At 36.3% G+C, this 18,394-nt stretch overlaps 1 protein-coding gene and 1 long non-coding RNA gene across 4 annotated transcripts in view; one reads left to right on the top strand and one right to left on the bottom strand.

Annotated features, from left to right (window-relative positions):
- The window catches only part of VPS45 (vacuolar protein sorting 45 homolog), a 48,143-nt gene extending 47,855 nt beyond the window's left edge, over positions 1–288 (bottom strand). For 2 of the 3 annotated variants that reach the window (XR_006726165.2, XM_010958507.3), the window contains exon 1: positions 64–288. Coding sequence is in view for 2 of the 3 variants with exons in the window: in XM_010958507.3 (XP_010956809.1) it covers positions 64–156 (93 nt within the window). In the remaining variant the exon portion in view is untranslated. The remainder of the gene's footprint in view (positions 1–63) is intronic. The other variant, XM_010958508.3, reaches the window with a different exon arrangement.
- A 119-nt stretch (positions 289–407) lies between these two features.
- On the top strand, positions 408–3,904 carry LOC141574349 (uncharacterized). Its single transcript, XR_012501272.1, has 2 exons — positions 408–544; positions 751–3,904. It is a non-coding gene; the product is annotated as an uncharacterized LOC141574349 (long non-coding RNA).
- Positions 3,905–18,394: the final 14,490 nt, after the last annotated feature.

Raw genomic sequence — 18,394 nt, 5'->3', positions numbered from 1 at the left:
TGGGACCAGCTAATACAAGGGAGGGAGGGTTCCCTCACAAATACTGAGCAAAAGCAAACTCACCGTCTCTTTATCCATGAGAAGTACTTTCATACCCGGTCCGCTGTCCTCTATCATTTTAGAAATGTACTGCTTCACAGCAAAAACCACGTTCATGGTGGCGAATTGACAGGTTGGCCCTGTAGCCCTTCCCGCCCCCCTTTTTTTCTTGTTAAATTACCCCCGGCTTCTTGGCCGGGTCTCGGCGGCTTCCTCCCCGCCCGGCTGTGGCTTCCGGAAGTCCGGGCAGCCGCGATCCTGGGAGTTGTAGTTCCGCTACGCGGTCTCGGGAACCCAGCCTCCCCGCCGGGTGGAAGAATCTGACTGAGACACGCGGCGCCGCCGCGCCCGGACGTGATTCTCCACCCATTCAGCCGGGAGGTGTTCGAGGCCTGGACTCTGAGACCGCTCCCCGCCCCTGGTCCGGGCTGCCCCGGCCGTGGCCTGACGCCTCTCCCGCTGGCTTGGGGAGAGGGTGGCGCCTCGCGGTGTGGAGGAACTTGGTGTAAGGCTGGCTTGGAGGCAAAAACAGCAGAGCCTGGCCGTGGCCACTACTTGCCATTAACGCTTTTTTGGGTGGCAGTGAAGGATGGGGGGGGGGGGAGGGAGATGGCCGTAGGCTCCTGGCAGATGCTCGGGACTCGGAGGGACGGCGTGGGGTAAATCGCACGCGCTGTTTGCTAAATAGTGGCCGAAATTCGTCTTCCCCAGCTCCTTTAGGTCATTAATAAGGCAAGGACACTGCCCTGCAAAGTGAGGCCCGAGTTGTCTTTCCGAAGACTGAGGGACATCAGAAGTTGAACAAATATTTGTTGAATGAATAAACAAATGGAACGCCCTTTAGAGATATTGTGGGAGAGGCCTCGGATGCCCCAGGAGGGCCCGGAGCTGGGGTCGGCAGCCCTCGCAGGCCTCGGGCTCGGCAGAGCCGGGAGCCACCCAGGTTTCGGCGCCCTGTGCGATTGGACTCCGCGGGCTTCAACTCGCGTGGGGTGCTGGGGACTGCTACGCTGAAACTGCGGACAAGAAGGGGGTTAAAAGGGTCAAAAAAAAAAAATGCGTAGGGGGCACGAATTCTGTGAGCTAAAGCAAAGCAGCGTGGGGATTTTAAGGGAAAACTAAAAATTTTGATTTAAGAAACGACAAAAACTTAGCAACAAAATGAATCTGAAAGAAATCAGCTTCTAAATGTCAGCATACCCCGAAGGCCTCTCTCCATCATGCCCTTTCTCGAAAAGGAGGGTAAATATTAGTTTTTGGAACCTTTATGTCGGGGAATTGTAAAATCAAGACAATAACAAGAAACAACTGCAAGAAATCAGTGACTATATTGCTTGTAAATATTTGCACCAAAAAAAATGACCATTGTTTGTTGGGGGGGGGGTCATAGTTTAATCAATAGATTCAACATTACCAAATCAATATTATTTCATTGTATTGTATGAAATATACAATTAAATTTAGACCCTGAGCACGTTAACATTAATCTGACTGTTAAGATTACTTTATGAAACTTTGTATACAATTTTCAAATCCTTTAAGGGAGATCAGAAACCACTTGAAATACCATAGATTTTTATCACATCTGAAATTGTGAAGATGTGTTTCTTTTCTTTCCTTTTCAATTTTTCTACCATGTAAATAAAACTTCCCTTTGGGCACCTTTTCTATTTTTGAGATACATTTAGCAAGAAAAGCTATATTAAAATGAATCTAAATTGATTCAAATGAGAAAAATCTTATGTTACCTGAAGTTCTACTCTTATTTATTTAAAATACTACTTAAATTTTCAAATGTGTTAAATATTTTACTTACACTACATTATAATTTAAAATATACAAAACAGCAAACCAATGCTAATGAAAAACGAAGCAACTGCAAATCCTTTTAGTTATTAATATTTGAAAATTCAGTTCCACTCCCCTGTGTCACTTGGTTTTTGTTTTTTCTTACCTATAATTTGGACTTAAGTATAGTGAAATATTGTTTTCCACTTTATGCATTTTTAGAAAGAACAAGGAGAGAAGGGCTTGTCCATGTGCTTTTTTTAAAGACAATAGTCAATCTGTAAGTCATACATAGAAAGAAACTGTATCCTTTTAATTATTTATATTTGGACAATTATAATATTTTAAAGGAGGAGGAAAATGCCTGTTTTGACAAGGCCTACTAACACATTCCATTGCCCATGAAATTCCACTGATGTCAGTGGCAGTGTTGTTTTATATGTTGATAAGATACCATGTTTAATGGAATGTAAGCATTTTGTACGAAGTAGTAATAGGATGCTGTGATGGTCCTGAAGTTTGGCTGCCTATTTCCTTTCTGAAGAAAACTAAAAAAAACATTTTAAATGTCACCAGATTAAGAACTTCTTTTGTATTTCCATACCTCTAAAAATAGGACTGAAACCAATGATAAAGTCCAAACTCTTGCTTTGTGACTCTTCCAGGATAAACCCAATGATTTATTTTATTGTAGGCAAAACACAGCAAATTTAGAAGTACCTTATTTATTTTTTTTTAAATTTAGGATGTAAATAACTTGTAATAATAAATATTTTCAATAATAAAAACTTCAAATTAAAAAATAAATATGACAGTCTTCAAATATGAATGATTACATTAATTATAAACTTTCTAGTGCAGTTACTTGAAAACTTATTTTTACTAGATTCAAGAAATCAGTGCTTTAAGGGTGGAAAACAGGCAGTTAAAAAATATGGTGTTTGTATTTGTACATTTTGTTTAGATTTGTAAATATGGGTGTAAATGAAATAATCAAGAATGATTACCTGAATAATTACATGTGCTTCAACGTCTTACAAAGTGATACACTTCTTAGAGGTTTAACTACCCATTTTATACTTAATCAAAGTCCTGTTTTTCCTCCGTAAGAACTCAAAGTTTGATATAAAATGAAGGATATGTAAATAAATTTAGTATAAAACAATATGGCCAACTCTTAGTTATCTTAGATTATTAATTATCTACCCTTCTCCTTGTTGCTGTGTATTAACATCTGCCCTACAAGCCCTGGATAGGATGAAAGTAAAGATGAAAGTCAATGAAACTCGAATTAATTAGATTTCCTGCTTGTTAGCAATTAAAATAAAAATTTAGAGGAAGAATGATAGTATTGTTTGTGTCAGTCCCTATGCAGTGTTCTTAACCTCTCTAACCATTTACTCATCTGATAAGTGGTGACAATATAATCTACCTTATGAAATTGTGAGAATTAAATGAAATAATGTGCAGGAAAAAAATGTGCCTAGTACATAGTAAAGTCTCCATAAATACCAGCTTTAACTATTTGAAATCAAAATGTAGACACACCTTTTAACTTCTTTCTTGCATATGGCATATTTTATTCCCGTTTGACAACAATATTTAAAAATAGAATGGATTTCTGAATTTGTAAACTATAGTTTTCAAATACAATTTCCATAACAACTTTATCTTGCATTACTATACAATGATGGAAATATTAATGGGAATATTTGGCCTGCTCCATCATAATTTTTTAAAGCATATAGTTTTCACGAAAGCAAAACTTAGGAAAAAAGCTTCAAGTGATTTCAGAAACTTAGTGCCTACCCAGCCTCAAATCGAACAAAAATTGTTAAGTTTTGTCACAGTTGGTAGTTTATTACCAAACTTTATGGTAGCAAAAGCATTGAGGAACTTTAAATCATTAAGTAAAAATTATTTGCATAGAGGGTTCAGTAATTTCGGTGATTCTACCTTTCTGGTGGTGATACTAACTTTGATCACTTTGTTTAGATGGTGTCTGCTGGGTCCTCCACTGTAAATTTACTATTTTTCTTCTTGTAATTAATAAATATCATATGGAGAGATGCCTCAATGTGTTGCAGATATTCTATTTCTCATCATACTTATACCTGCTAATTTTAACTGGAATCATTTGATGGTTCTTGCCTGCAACAATTATTTACCTAATGTTAATTATCTTCCTCATTCCTTCTATAGTTACTATTTGGAATTCTTTGGTGAAAAAGAGCTATCCTTTTCCCCCATTTATTTATTCAGTCATTTATTTATGCCAGGCTCATGGATATTTAAGAAAATGATTACTTTTAAGTAATAGAAAGGTATATAGAGGTCAAGAGTGCAGGCTCTGGAATCAGGCAGTCTGGAGTTGATTCTGCTGTGTACTAGTTGCAGGACTTTGGTAAGTTACATAAGGGATCAATGACCCAGTTTCCCCATTTGTAAATGGAGAAAATAGCACCTATATTAGGTTAGTGTGAGAATTAAGTGAAATAATACATGTAGTCTTTAGCTGAGCATTAACTGTTTTTTCTTGGTGAATATTTTGTACTGTGCGTAGTTATAAGTTTCTCCACCTATAAACACCAATAAAAAAAAGTCATGTGCTTTCCCCTGTGGAAAATTATTAAAATTCACAAACTGAATTTAAAAGTGCCTTGGAACGTTAAGGAGTGCATATGTTCTTATTTCTAAGAAGGAAAAAAAAGGTCAAGCTAGAAATTGCTAAAATTCCTTTTATGATCATGATTCTGTTCTTGGGCTGCTTTTGTGTTAGAAATGTAGATGACCATAAAATGCGATGAAATTATTTTTTAACGTTTTAGGTGTTTCAAGAGAATAGGCAAACCATATGAAGTAAGTACCAGAAAATGTATGTTCTTATGAATCCTAAATTTCATTAGTGGTAAAGGACTCTTCATTATATTTTTTATACTGAAATAATTCCTTTAGAAATGGCTCATTATTGACTTGATCAAGCATTTGATTAGGATCACTTGTTTTTCTTCACTGGAAAGAATATTTAATGTTGAAAAAAATAAGATACTAAATATTTTGTTTACACATCTTTCCCTTTGTAGCAAATGAAATTTAATGTAGGATGCTGTAATTTAAGATTTCCCTTAATATCAGTAAAAAAAAAAAAACCCACCTTTTACTGAGCTTTTACTATATGCTGAGTCCTTTGGAAATATCTCAGTTAACTTTTGCAACTTTCCTTTAAAGTGAGTATTATCTCCATGTTACAGATAAACTGAGTTTCAGAGAAGTTGAATAACTTTCCTGAGGTAGCACAGAAGGCAGCAAATTGAAAGAAGCATATCTTTTTCAGTGGGCATCTTACCCTATATTTCTTTGTTCACATCCTTTTTACACATCATTTTTTAGACAGTAGACTGTCATGTCTTTGAGGATAAAGAATTTTCCCCCCATCCTTTTCACTTAGTGCAGTGTCCTGTACACAAAGATCACAAAGATAGCCAATAAATATTTAATGTTGATTATACTAATTACTGAGCAAACTGCTACAATGGCATGTTGAAAAAAAATATAGAGTTTTACATGGACAGAACAAACAAAAAGATCAATATACTTATCTAGGTGATTCATGCCAGATATTTTATTGAATGATATGGAATATTCTGGGGAAAATATGGGTTTTCTTTCCAACTCCCAGGTAAGTTACAAGAATGTAGACCTGACCGTTCTGGCGCTCTTAGAACCAGTGAGATGACACTTGTTTTTTTCTGACAGTTTGCTACCAGTTATTACAGAGAGGGTTAATTTCATAGAATTGTTGATTAAGAATTTACTTGGAAAGCATCAGTTATTTAAAAGTATTTAATTTAGCTTTGAAATGTTTGAGCACCCAGACAGAGGGCGCCCTTGGACCACCAAAAAAGTATCAATAACTTACAGGCTCTGTACCGTTACTCTGAGTCCACTGAGTTTCGTGGATGCAGGAAAATGTATTGTTTTGATCAAAATAAATTACAAAATGCTTTAATGGTGAGTTTAATCTGTTTTGGCTTTAAGTGTTACTGAATTTTTGCATGAATTGACTGCTTTATAATTTTTTCATTCTTTAAGAACCAAATAAAACTAATTGCTATAAGGTTCAAATTAATTGGCATTCAATTTGGGAGATTAGTTTAATAAATATAAAGTCACATCTGAAATTTGAAAGGTAGGAATCTGATTATAACTTCTATTCACATCTGACTGCAATTGACAATAGAACTGTTAATATGAATGTATATTTTAGGCCATGTGCTGAGTACTTTCCATGCATTGGTCTCACAACAACTCAGTGACATAAGTAGTGCTGTTACCCTCTTTTTAAAAATGAGGAAATGAAAAAATTGAAGCTGATTATTTGAAAGACCAATAAAGTAGATATATCTTTAGCAAGTCTGATAAAAGGAAAGATTGAGAAGGAGAGAAATGCAAAAAGCAATATTGGGATGAAAAGGAGACATAATCACAGAAATAGTGAAGATTTAAAAAACATAAGAATATCTGTCTACTACTTTTTGTAATAAAATTAAAATCTAAGTGAAACGGTAATTTATAGAGAAATACAAACCAAAATGACTCAAAAATAGGTCCAAATGACTTACTCAGTCTCTCCCAAGCCTACCCCCAGATTGGAATACTGTATACCCAATGGATTATTCCTCCTAGGCCTTTTTACTTAAAATTTTTTATTATAGACCACTTTGGGAAGTCACAAAGAGCAGACACTGGGAAATTACAAAGCACATGAAGGTCTTATAATTGTGGCCTTTGAGCTTTAGTGCCTGCCTCTCTTTGAGATGGTGGTAACTCAAGGGTGGAGCTAACTCTGGTAAGCAGAATAATACCCCCAACCCAAAAGACGTCCACATCAGGATTAGGATCCTTGAGCCTATGAATATGTCATGTTAAATGGTAAAGGGGCATTAAGGCGGCCTTGGGAATTAAGGTTGCTTATCAGCTGACTTAAGGTAGCAAGAGTACTGCTGAGTATAGTAGTTGGTGAATGCTACTACTTGGTGACTATAGTAGTTGCAAAGTTAAACTATTTTCAAAAAATTTTTAGACATGATATGACTTTTTTCCCCTCTCTATTGATGCTATGTTGATGATGAAAAAGCAACGATGGATAAAACTACTAGTTCTTAGCACAAATTAAGCTGTGGTACCAAACTGTACTACTAACGGTCATTGTATTTTTCACTGCCAGGCACTTACAGTAAGAAAGAAGGGGAGGGAACAAGAGGAGGAAAAGAAGAAGGAAGGGAGGGTGAGAAAGAAAGAAAGAGAGGGGGGAGGCAGAGGAAAGAGGAAAGAAGGGAGAGAAAAACAAAGAAAGGAAGAAATGCCCGTTTCACTTAAGACTGTTCTTGATGAAGCAGGAAAAATTATTAAACGTTGACCACTGAGTGCACATGTTTTTGATATGCTGGGTGACGAAGTAAGTGCACATCAGCACTCCTGCTGCATGCTAAGGTGTGAAGGGTGTTTTGCGGAAAAGTGTTGGTGCAGCTGTTTAAATTGTGAGTTGAACTGGCCACTTTTTTGGTCATGGAACATCATTTTTACTAGAAAGAATGACTGACAGAACATCTATGGATATTGAGACATGGATACATGGCAGGTGTTTTCTTGAAAACGAGCAACGTGAGCCTGTCACTGCAAGGAAAACAACTGACCAAATTTATTGTCAATGATAAAATCTGGCTTTTAAACAAACATAGGAATTTTAGGGAAATTTTATCTGCCATGGTGAACTTGACAGCTTGTCAACATTTAAAGATTTTCTAATAAGATCATATTCATAAATGTAATATTTTGATACTAATATAATGAATTATGTTAACATTTGGAAGAAGTGCATAATTCAGTGACCCAATATTATTCAAATGGCCGTGCATGATGTTACAAAATAAGCATGGGTAAAAGACCTCGTCAAAGTGTAAGATAGAGTAATGAGTTTTAATATGGCAGAGCACAAGAATTCATGGCTCTACTTTCAGGTTCCATATTGCAACTAACCTTTTAGAAACTATTACTTGTTGAGGTTGGTGTAGTATCAGAAAAGAATATCCACAATTATTTGAAAAAGCCATTGAAATATTCCTCCTTTTTCTAACTATATATCTGTGTGAACTTGGATTTTCTTCAAATATTTCAACGTTTTAAAATAACATATCACAAAGGGAGGGTATAGCTCAGTGGTAGAGCGCATGCTCAGCATGCACAAGGTCCTGGGTTCAATCCCTAGTACCTCCACTAAAAATAAATAAATAGAATAGAATAAGTAAATAAATAAACCTAATGACCCCTCCTACAGAAAAAGGTGAAAAAAATTTAAAATAATATACCACAACAAACCGAATGCAGAAGCAGATATTAGAGAGAAACCAAATGTGGCTTTTATTAAGCCACATATTAAAGAGATTTGCAAACATGTAAAACAATGCTATTCTCTTACTAAGTTTTATCTTGGAAAATATGGTTATTTTTCTTAAAACGTTATCTAGTTAACATATAATGGGCTTATTTTTGAATGAATTACTAAATAGTTCTAAAATAGCTCAGTTTTAATTTTTAATGTGGTAGATATCAATAGCTATAGTCCACATAATTAAAAAAAAAATCCTCTTCAGGGTCTTTAGTAATTTTTTAGTGTAAAGGGTTCCTGAGACCAAAAAGATTGGGAAGCACTAAAATGGAAGCTTAATATGATATTTTATTGTGTGTTGATCTCACGAAGAAAGCTGCTAAAATTAATTATGCAGTGAACCTTGTTAGTACTTTAAATCATATTGACATTTTAAAAGACTCCCTAAGTAAATATAAAATAATAAAACTGATACTCAAACTATACTATTTTGGACAAGTCAAAGCCTATATTTATTTTTATTAATATTTTTGGCCTAATCTAATTCCTAATGTAACAACATCCCCCCACCCCCCAATTTATAGGAAAAAGCTCAGGAACTTTTACACAAGCATTAGAAAACAGATTTCTGGATTATTCTGACAGGGTCCTTTTATGCTAAAAGCCAGAGGGCTCAGCTGCTTCACATGTTTGCAGAAATGATTTCTTTTTTTAAAGTAGCTCTGTCAGCTGGAGAACAGAAAAAGAACAAACTTGCTGAATGAGGATGGTTTGCAGTAGGCCAGAACTCCTGTCATAATTCTGTAATTGGCATTCCCACTGCAACTAGGAGAAGCCTAAGTGTGTGGGAGGTTTATAGGGCTGTCATCTACATCTAACTCTAAGTGCCTATGTAATTGTTAAGTTCTACTGCAAGTATGGTACTGGTTATGAGCTTAATGGAGAGCAACGGATGTGTGAGATGTTATGTTTATTGTTATACTGCAACAGACACCCTCGGTTACCTAACCTGGGAATTGATCACAACGCCTCTTCATTATGTTTCACAGACTTATTATCATCACCACCAAACTATGTATATGAAATCCTTCTGAGAAATTTAAAGTGTTAAATGAAAGAGATTTATTACTGCTAATAATATACTTAGTACATTTTAGTATTGTGTTTTGGAGTTTAGTCAAGGCTTGAATTCTGGCTTTGCCACTGATGATCACATAACTTGAAACAAATTTGTTTAACCTGTGTGACCCTCCATTTTCTCTGTTATAATACTTATAATGATACTCATCTCCTGGGTTATGGTGAGGATTAATGAAAGTGCAGTGCTTATTACAGCATCTAAACACAATAGAGTGTGCAGTAGATGACAGCTGCTGTTATTTACAATTACAATAATAATTATCCTGATGTTAATGTTACACCTTAATGATAGAGTTTAGGAGAGACTAAAGATATCCCGTATCTTACTCCTGTTCTTTACCACTGGCAAGTTCTTTGAGGTATAGAGAGACTTGGGTAATGTTGATATCATTTAAGGACATAGCTAAGATTCTTAATCTTCTCCTGACCATTTCACTTAGTTATCTGGACAGCGAGGAAAAAATGAGGTTGGGCGACTGGAGGAAAGAAAAATTTTGTCCTCAAAAGACCATATTTGGAGGGGAGGGTATAGCTCAGTGTACGTGCTTAGCATGCACAAGGTCCTGGGTTCAATCCCCAGTGCCTCCATTAAAACTAACTAATTAACTAACTAACTAACTAACTAACTAAACAAACAAACCTAATTACCCCCACACACAAAACAAAACAAACAAACAAAGACCATATTTAAACGATGCTTTTTATTGTTTAGTAAACCTTTCCTGGGCAGTATCAGTAACAGTTCAAGGAAATGGTCCAGTGGAAATGTAAAGCAGTTCAATTTTTTTTTTTTGGTCAGGCAATTTGGCAATATGCATTAAAGATCTTGAAAATATTCAAAGAGTAACCCAGCATTTCTATTTTTTAGGAAATTTTGCTAAGGAAAAGAGACAGAGATACATAGAAAAGTTTGTGTTTATAGATGTTCTTCACAGCATTGTTCATGACAGTGAGTTACAAACAAGTTAAATGCCTAACAATAGAAACTGCTTAAGTAAAGTATGTCCTAGTTACAGGATGAAAGAATATGCAACTACTAAAAATGATGTTGGGTGTAAAAAGCTCCAATGCCTTTAGGTGCTTAGCCAGTAAACTAAGTGTGTGAAGCATCCCACTATAAGACACTAGCAAGTGGTGAGGACTGTGATAAACTGGAGAGTTTGTGCACCACTTGAAAGTATGAAAATTCAAATTATAAAGCAACACTATTCTGGGTGACCAAAGGTGAAGTCTGAGTTCTGCCCGTACATTTACCAGCTTGAAACACCTGCTGTTGAAGAATATTAAAATGTGGAAAAATACTCATGGTATACTTTCAAGTGACAAAAGCAAATAAGTATTATAGGTAAAGGATGATGCCAATATTTGTTTAAATTATATGTTTTTATAGACATATCCCTTTCCTGTTGATTGGTCTTATCTAACTGGAAGGGTATTTGCCAAAACAATAATAGCAAATACTTACATAGACCTTACTATGTGCCAGGGATTGTTTTGAACACCTTATACATGTAAACTCATTTAATCCTCAGAACAAAAATAGACTCTACCACTACCCCTATTTTACAGATGATAAGGCTGAGGCACAGAGATGTTAAGTAACTCACTCAAGGTCACTCTAGACAGTAGGAGAGGTGGGATTCAAGCTAAAGCAGTGGATTCTGGGCTCTTAATTGCTATACTATAGTAAAACAAAAAAAAAGTTATGGCTTGTTTCAGTTTTTTTGTGGTTTTTATTTTCTTTATGTTTTCTTGATAGTGAAAATTTCTTCCATAATAAATATGTATTTTATAATCAGAAAAAGCACAATGTGTTATTAAAGTCCACATTTATTGCCTAAGAATGTGCTCCTTTTGGCTTCTCCAATTACTGTTCTCTAATAATGAAAATTAGTTTGTCTGATTTGCTGTCTGAAACCTTAGGCCCTGAGGAAATTAAAACTAGGACAGGTCTATTTTATGGAGGTGGAAGGGTCAGCACGTCAGTAACAGGCTCCGTAGGACAGCAGAAGAGGACTGAGCAGGAAACAGCAAGACGAGGTTCATGAGGAGTGCGAGGCGGGTGGCTGGAGAAAGGTTTTGTTTGGACTTGCCCTGATACCTCATCTAAAATATGGTATTACAGTGCTTTTCCATACCACTTAACATTTTCTTTAATGTATTTAACAGAAGTTCATTAGATTCCTCCTTGCTAGGCACAATCAAGCCTACAATTAAAAATAGTATAAGGAGTCTATAACTTAGTAAGGAAGATTAGGGAGTACTAGGAAATGATCATTACCAGTAAAAAGATACTATGTACCTTGAGAGGTCAAAGTGGAGGCAGCTTTATTATATTTTTCCAGCTTTATTGAGATATAATTGACACGTAACATGGTATAAGTGTAAGGAGTGCAAGGTGATGATTTGATGCACTTATATATTGCAAAATGTTTACCACAATGAGGTTAGTTAACACCTCTGTTACCTCACATAATTATGCTTTGTGTCTGTGTGTGTGTTTGTATGTGGTGAGAACACTTAAAATCTACTCTCTTAGTAACTTTTAAGCATATAATACAGTGTTGTTAACCATAGTCACTATACTGTACATTAGATCTGCTTCATTTATCCAATTTTTTTGAGCCCCTGCCAGGTGTTAAGCACTGTTCTATGTACTGGAAAGATTGCAAATGATGAGACAAATACAATTCCTGCCCTCCGTGAGCTTACATTCCAACACTGAAGACAGGGAAATAATTATAACTCGTGTAAAGGCACAGGAAAAGAAAGAAAATGCTCCAGCTCAGTTTATAACCTGGCAAAGCCAGGATATCAAAAACATACAAATTAGCACCACAAAAGAATATTGTAGGCCATCTTTACCTATTAACACGAGTGCAAAATCTTAAATATTAGCAAATAAAATCAAGAGTGTATTTAAAGAATAATCTATCATGACCAAGTAGGATTTATTCCAGATTTATAGAATATAGAATGCTAGAATATCAGAAAGTCTATACATATAATTCACTAGATTAATAAACTAAAGGGAGAAAGTTCATTTCAACAGATGAATAAAAAGGATTTGATAAAATTCAATACTCATTCCCAAGTAAGTAATAAAAATTCTTAGCGAAAAAAAAAAAAAAAGAATAGAGAGAAAAATTCTTAACATGATAAAGATTTCTTAATGTATATGCAGACATTATCTTTAATAGTGCAACTTTAGAAGAATTTCCAGACAGGAAATTCATCACTACTATTCAACATCTGTTGGGTAGCAAATCAATGCAATAACGTGAGAATGGTAAGAGGTATACAGACTGTAAGAAGAAAATTGTTTTCTTTGATGGTGACATGATGATCTACAGAGTAAAGTAAATAAATGGGCAAACTATTGAAACCAACCAGAGAAGGCTGACAAGATCAATATATAAAAATAATAAGTGTTTCTCTAAACTAGTAGCAACCACTTCAAAAATGAAATAGAAGAAAAACTTCTTTCACACCAGAAATAAAAGTATGATATAGTAATCTAATCAAATAAACAGTTTATATAATAATTTAAAATAGGCAGTAATTACTATATTCAATGAAGAAAAATGAATAAATAATAGTAAACATTAAAAAGGTGACAATTACAGATGTTGGTGACCTTTTGCTAAGGAGCTTTCCATGAACTAGTGGGGATGGAAGCCAAACCTAAGTGGATTGAAGGGCTATTGGGAGCTGAGGAAATAGAAACAGATGCAGTATATACACTTTGAGAAATTTCTCTGTGAGGGAGATGCAAGGTCCTGCTGATGTGTTATGAGGCTGTTCTTTGTTTCGTTTGCTTAAAGATGAAACCAGTTGGGAGTTCGAGATTTGCAGATACTGACTGGTATATGTAAAATAGATAAATAAGTTTATACTGTATAGCACAGGGAACTATATTTGATATCTTGTAGTAGCTTATGGTGAAAAAGAACATGAAAACGAATATATGTATGTTCATGTATGACTGAAGCATTGTGCTGTACACCAGAAATTGACACAACGTTGTAAACTGACTATACTTCAATTTTAAAAAATGAAGAAAAAAAAAAGATGAAAGCAATATAGGCTGCACAGAGGGATCCAGGAGAGAAAGAGAAATGGAAAATGGCAAGATAGGCAAACGGCACAAAGTCCCTGAGGAGGCAGAAGGGAATGGGACTATGCACAATAACTGAGGCAGAGATCGATGGAATTAACATTGAATAGAAGGGGCATTTCCTCTGTAGGCTCTTATCCAGAAACTTGTGTAAGATAAGGATGGAATCAGCTCTACATAGTTCTGTAAATGTAGGGCCTGGAGGCTAGGGAAATGCCTTCCCACTTACCCCAAGGCTCTGAATTTGTCTGTGAAGTGGGGACTAGGTCATCTTTTGAGAAGGAGCAAGGTAATGGTTATAAAGGGAAGCTGGTGGTGAAAGTTTGGCAAGGAGATTGAAGGAATTAGAGAAGCAGTTTCTAAACTTTAATTTGATATTTAAAATTTTATGTTGACATCAATCCACAGATGTAATTTTCTCCCATTGTGCTTAGAATGTAGTAGCAGAGAAACTACCTTTTAGGACTGACTAATCCAAGGTTATGAGTTTATGGATTACAAGTATCCCTGGCTTTTCAAAAGTTCGCAATACGCTATTTCGCTTTTATGAAAGATCTACATTAATATCTGTTTTCACTAACCAAAAGAAATCCAAACAGGATTTTTGCTTTTATAAAAAATTAATTTTCAGTGAGCTGTTTTAGAGGCAGTGTGCACCTGTAGCAGCGAGAGTGGCCCCACCAAGCTCCTTCCTCAGGAGCTCACTCAGCATCTCAGCATCTCATCATCTCAGCATCAAGCTGCCATAGCTTTGAGCTGTGTCTGTGAGCACCTGTGCTTTCTCCTGATTTATTTTGTGCATCTGTTAGCAAGGTCTGTCTTCAGGTAATTGCTTCTTCACTTTACGCTGTTTTCAGCTTACAGAAGTTTTCATAGGAATGCTCTACTTTTGGATAGCAGGGGAAATCTGTATATATAAAATAAGGGTAAGAGGGAACTGGTTCATCAATACTTTGACCATGGGACCCAGGCTCCCCTGAAAGAAAGTTTTGCTGAGAAAGATCAGATAGAATCAGAGAAAGTGAAGACATCTAGAACATGAGATGGCTCTGGTGTCAAATGACAGATGTGGAGAGTATGAGGGGCTGAGACAGCTGGGGAGATAAGAGATTGTAGGATGTGGATTACTAGACTTTAAGATTTCAGAGGTGACAACCTGGTATAGTTAAAAGAGCATAGGCTTTGGAGAATCCATTGTAACTTCCTGGCTGTATGGCCTTGGATGAGTTACTTAAATCACCCTGATCCTCTGTTCGTTTATATGAAAAACTGGAAGCGGGAATAATACTACCACCAAACTGCTTGTCCCCAGGGACTGTGGGGCCTGAAAGAATGGACAACTCTGCTGGAGGCAGCTGCAAATAGATGTGTTCCTAGATTTACTTTGGGTTAAAATCTGAAACTTTTCCTGGAATCTTCAGTAAATTCATTCTTGAGCTATTTGATGTGCAAATTTAAAGCAACCTCAAGGGACAGGGTCATAACTTCAGTTACTTATCTCCTGGAAATAAGACTGTGAGTCATGATTCAAATATAGACATAATTGTTGACACTCTACAGCCTACTGGTGTCAGAATTCTGGGCAATGGGTTTAATCAATCAACAGTTTGTGAGTGGATGGTCACACTCTCAACATGCCATAGTAGAAGCTGTTTTATCACTGAGAGCTGCCAATTTGTTACAGTTTTGACAAAAATAATAGATCTAATAATCTGCATAAACAAGCATGTTTCCTCATATCTTTATGAGACTTAGAAACCTGAGTTTCCTAACTCATTACCAATTAAATGATTTTTCTATTATACTTATTGAACAGAGGTGATACTAGAGATTGTTAATACATAATTTTAATTCATAAAAACAATATAATACTCCCCCCCCCTTCACCTGGCCCTTTCTCCTAAATCTGGCTTCGCCCAGATTCTCCTGGGAATCACAAAACCTTATACTAGGCCAAATGATCTTGATAGGATTTACTGCAGTGGTGGCTATAGTGTAAGCAGGGCTCTTTAGAGCTTGCTACTGCCTGCTGGGTTCCTTGTGCTTAGTTTCATGGTGTCTGTTGTATTAAGGATGCCACTGACAACTGCATCCTAGAGACCTGCCAAACCTGTTTGACTTAAGCAAATAACTCTTTTGAGCAGAATGGTTGTGTACAGATGATCTAGGGAAAACATGAATATTATTGCATATTACCTATGATCTAACACTTTTTCTATCTAAAGGAATACAACTTAAAATTACGGTTTTATGATTTGGATATTGATATATTTTGGTTACTTCAGAAAGCTTTTTTCTAGTATCCTTTTCTATATAAAAAGTGTCTGAGACCTTCTTCTGGTCTTGGCTAATTAATCATCTTTATAATTTGAACTCACCGAATTAGCTGAGGAAGTTTCTTTTCTACATGAAACCGCTCATGATAGAAAAGAATAGAATTTATATATTTCATAGGGAAGTGATAAAGAGAAGAAATATTTCCAATTTGGAATTTTAAGAAAATGCACTTTTTCTTAGCACTTAAACTTATAGCACTGAAGGATACTAGTGGAGTCGCCCATTAATTTTGGTAAGGAATCTTTTTGGTCTGTAAAGTTGGAAATGTCCAGTTGACCACGCCTACCTTTGTGCCATCGCTTACCTTTTACATATCTCTACAGTATTGTAACTTTATCTCCTCTGCCTCCTCTATAGAGGGTAGGGATAATGACATAATCTTGTATCCCCAGAACCTGCCTAACAAGATGCCTATGACATATAGAAGGTACTCAGTACAGTACAACACATTTAACTTATGATACAATACAACACAATATATTTGATTTACATCATCTGAAGCCTGAAAGCTAAAGATTATTTAAGCAGGAGGACATCAGACCATTAATGGTGTACACTGGATATGCATATAGTATAGCTTTGTCTAGAAATTAAAAAATTTTAAATATTTAAAATGTAAATACAATTTAAATATAAATATACTTTTGATTACAATTTACAGAAACCCAAATGGACTTGAGCGATAAAGGGGGATATATTGGCTCATATTGCCAAACTGAAGAAAAGGTGGGAGTCGAGCTGTCCTCAGAGCTGACTGGCTCCAAGAGCTTGGGTATCATCCAGAGTCTCCGCACTTCTCTCTCTTCACCTTTCACCTCCGATTCTTACTCTGTGTTGGCTTTAATGCTTTAAGTTGCTGTCACCATATTTCAAACATAGCCTTAAGTAGCCCTGAGTTTATATCCTTATGACCTTGTAATGTAAAAAAAATCCAGTTACAAAATTCCAGGGAGGGGCTCTGATAGGTCAAATTTGGGCACCGTGTCATCTTTGTGCTAATCACTGAGGTCAAGGGGGATGGCGATATTATGTTTGAAACCACTTGGGTCAGGCGTTCATCTCTGTGGCCAGGGAAGTGGAATACTATTATTCAAAAGCCCCTCCAAAATCATGTGGTTGCAGTCAGACAGAAAAAGTTTCCCACAGAAGATAAGTACTGCTGTATCTGACAAAATAGTAAATGTTCACTGTATGACCTATGACACATATTGCTAGTTTTCCTCTAATATTCCTTCTGATCTTCTTCCTTGGTTAAAGAATCTCTCATTTTAACTTGGCAAATGGCCACCCAAAATAAATAATACATTCATGACCTTTCTTTGCAGCTGGGTGTGGTCCTGTGACCAAGTTCTGGCCAATGATGTAAGCAGAAATGTTGTGGTGCAACTTCTAGGAAATGTTCTAAAAGAAAGAAGCATTACTTCTTCATTTCTTCCTCCTCCCTTTGAGGAACACTGGAAGGCTTTCACTCAAGGTCCCATTCAAGGCCACTCTTGCCCCAGAGTGCCCCTGATCCCCTTGGTGCCCTGTAAGACTCTCCCACTTCTGCTTCCCCTGTACTGTTTCATCCCAAATATGAACACAAGCCCCTGACCACATCTCCTTCTCCAGTTATGTAATTCTTATGGGGGCTTCCATGTTCTTATATGACTCCAGTAGGCTGGCCACACTCATTGGTCTAGGGCTGGACACCTGACCCAAACATAATATTTCATCATCCCCAGCACTAGACATAATTCGTTAGTCTCATTATGGAGACTTGACCCAATATAGTCCAGTCATAGACCTTTTTCTAGATTTTTAAACTTGGACAGAGAAAGCTAGTGTCAGGTCTTCTCTGATGGTGAGTGCTGTGAGATATGAAGCTCTGGAGTTATTATTCTCTCTTGTGTGAAAGAAGCCAGTCCGTGCTGGGAGAGAGTAAAGCTCAAATGTAGAAAGAACTTGCGACAAATGCTATAGAGAATCCTGAAAACATCTGAGTCCTTGATTTCAGCCAGTCCTTCCTGAGGTCGATCATATGTTTGATCTTCTGCAGCTCAGCTCAGATCAGGTTGTGGTGTTTTATAAAATTTCACTGAAGACTTAGGGTTAAAAGAAGAGATGCTGAGAGGATTAAGTGAGAAAACTTTCATCAATCCTTTAGCTTTTTAATAAATGCTGGAGAGAGTGTGGAGAAAAGAGAGCCCTCTTATACTGTTGGTGGGAATGTAAGTTGTTGCAGCCACTATGGAAAATAGTACAGAGGTTCCTTAAAAAACTAAAAACAAAGTTGCCATATGACCCAGCAGTACCACTCCTGGGCATATATCCAAAGAAAACTAATTTGAAAAGACACATGCACACCAATGTTCATTGTAGCACTAATTCACAACAGCCAAGGCATGGAAGCAACCTAAGTGTCCATCAACAGATAAAGGGATAAATAAGATATGGAATACAAATACAATGGATTGTTACTCATCCATAAAAAAGAATGAAATATTGCCATTTGCAGCAACATGAATGGACCTAGATATTATCATACTAAGTGAAGTAAGTCAGACAGAGAAAGACAAATATTATATGATATCACTTATATGTGG

Source organism: Camelus bactrianus, chromosome 21, assembly GCF_048773025.1.
Source record: "Camelus bactrianus isolate YW-2024 breed Bactrian camel chromosome 21, ASM4877302v1, whole genome shotgun sequence".
NCBI classification, from domain to species: domain Eukaryota; kingdom Metazoa; phylum Chordata; class Mammalia; order Artiodactyla; family Camelidae; genus Camelus; species Camelus bactrianus.
This window is presented reverse-complemented; position numbering and strand designations above follow the sequence as displayed.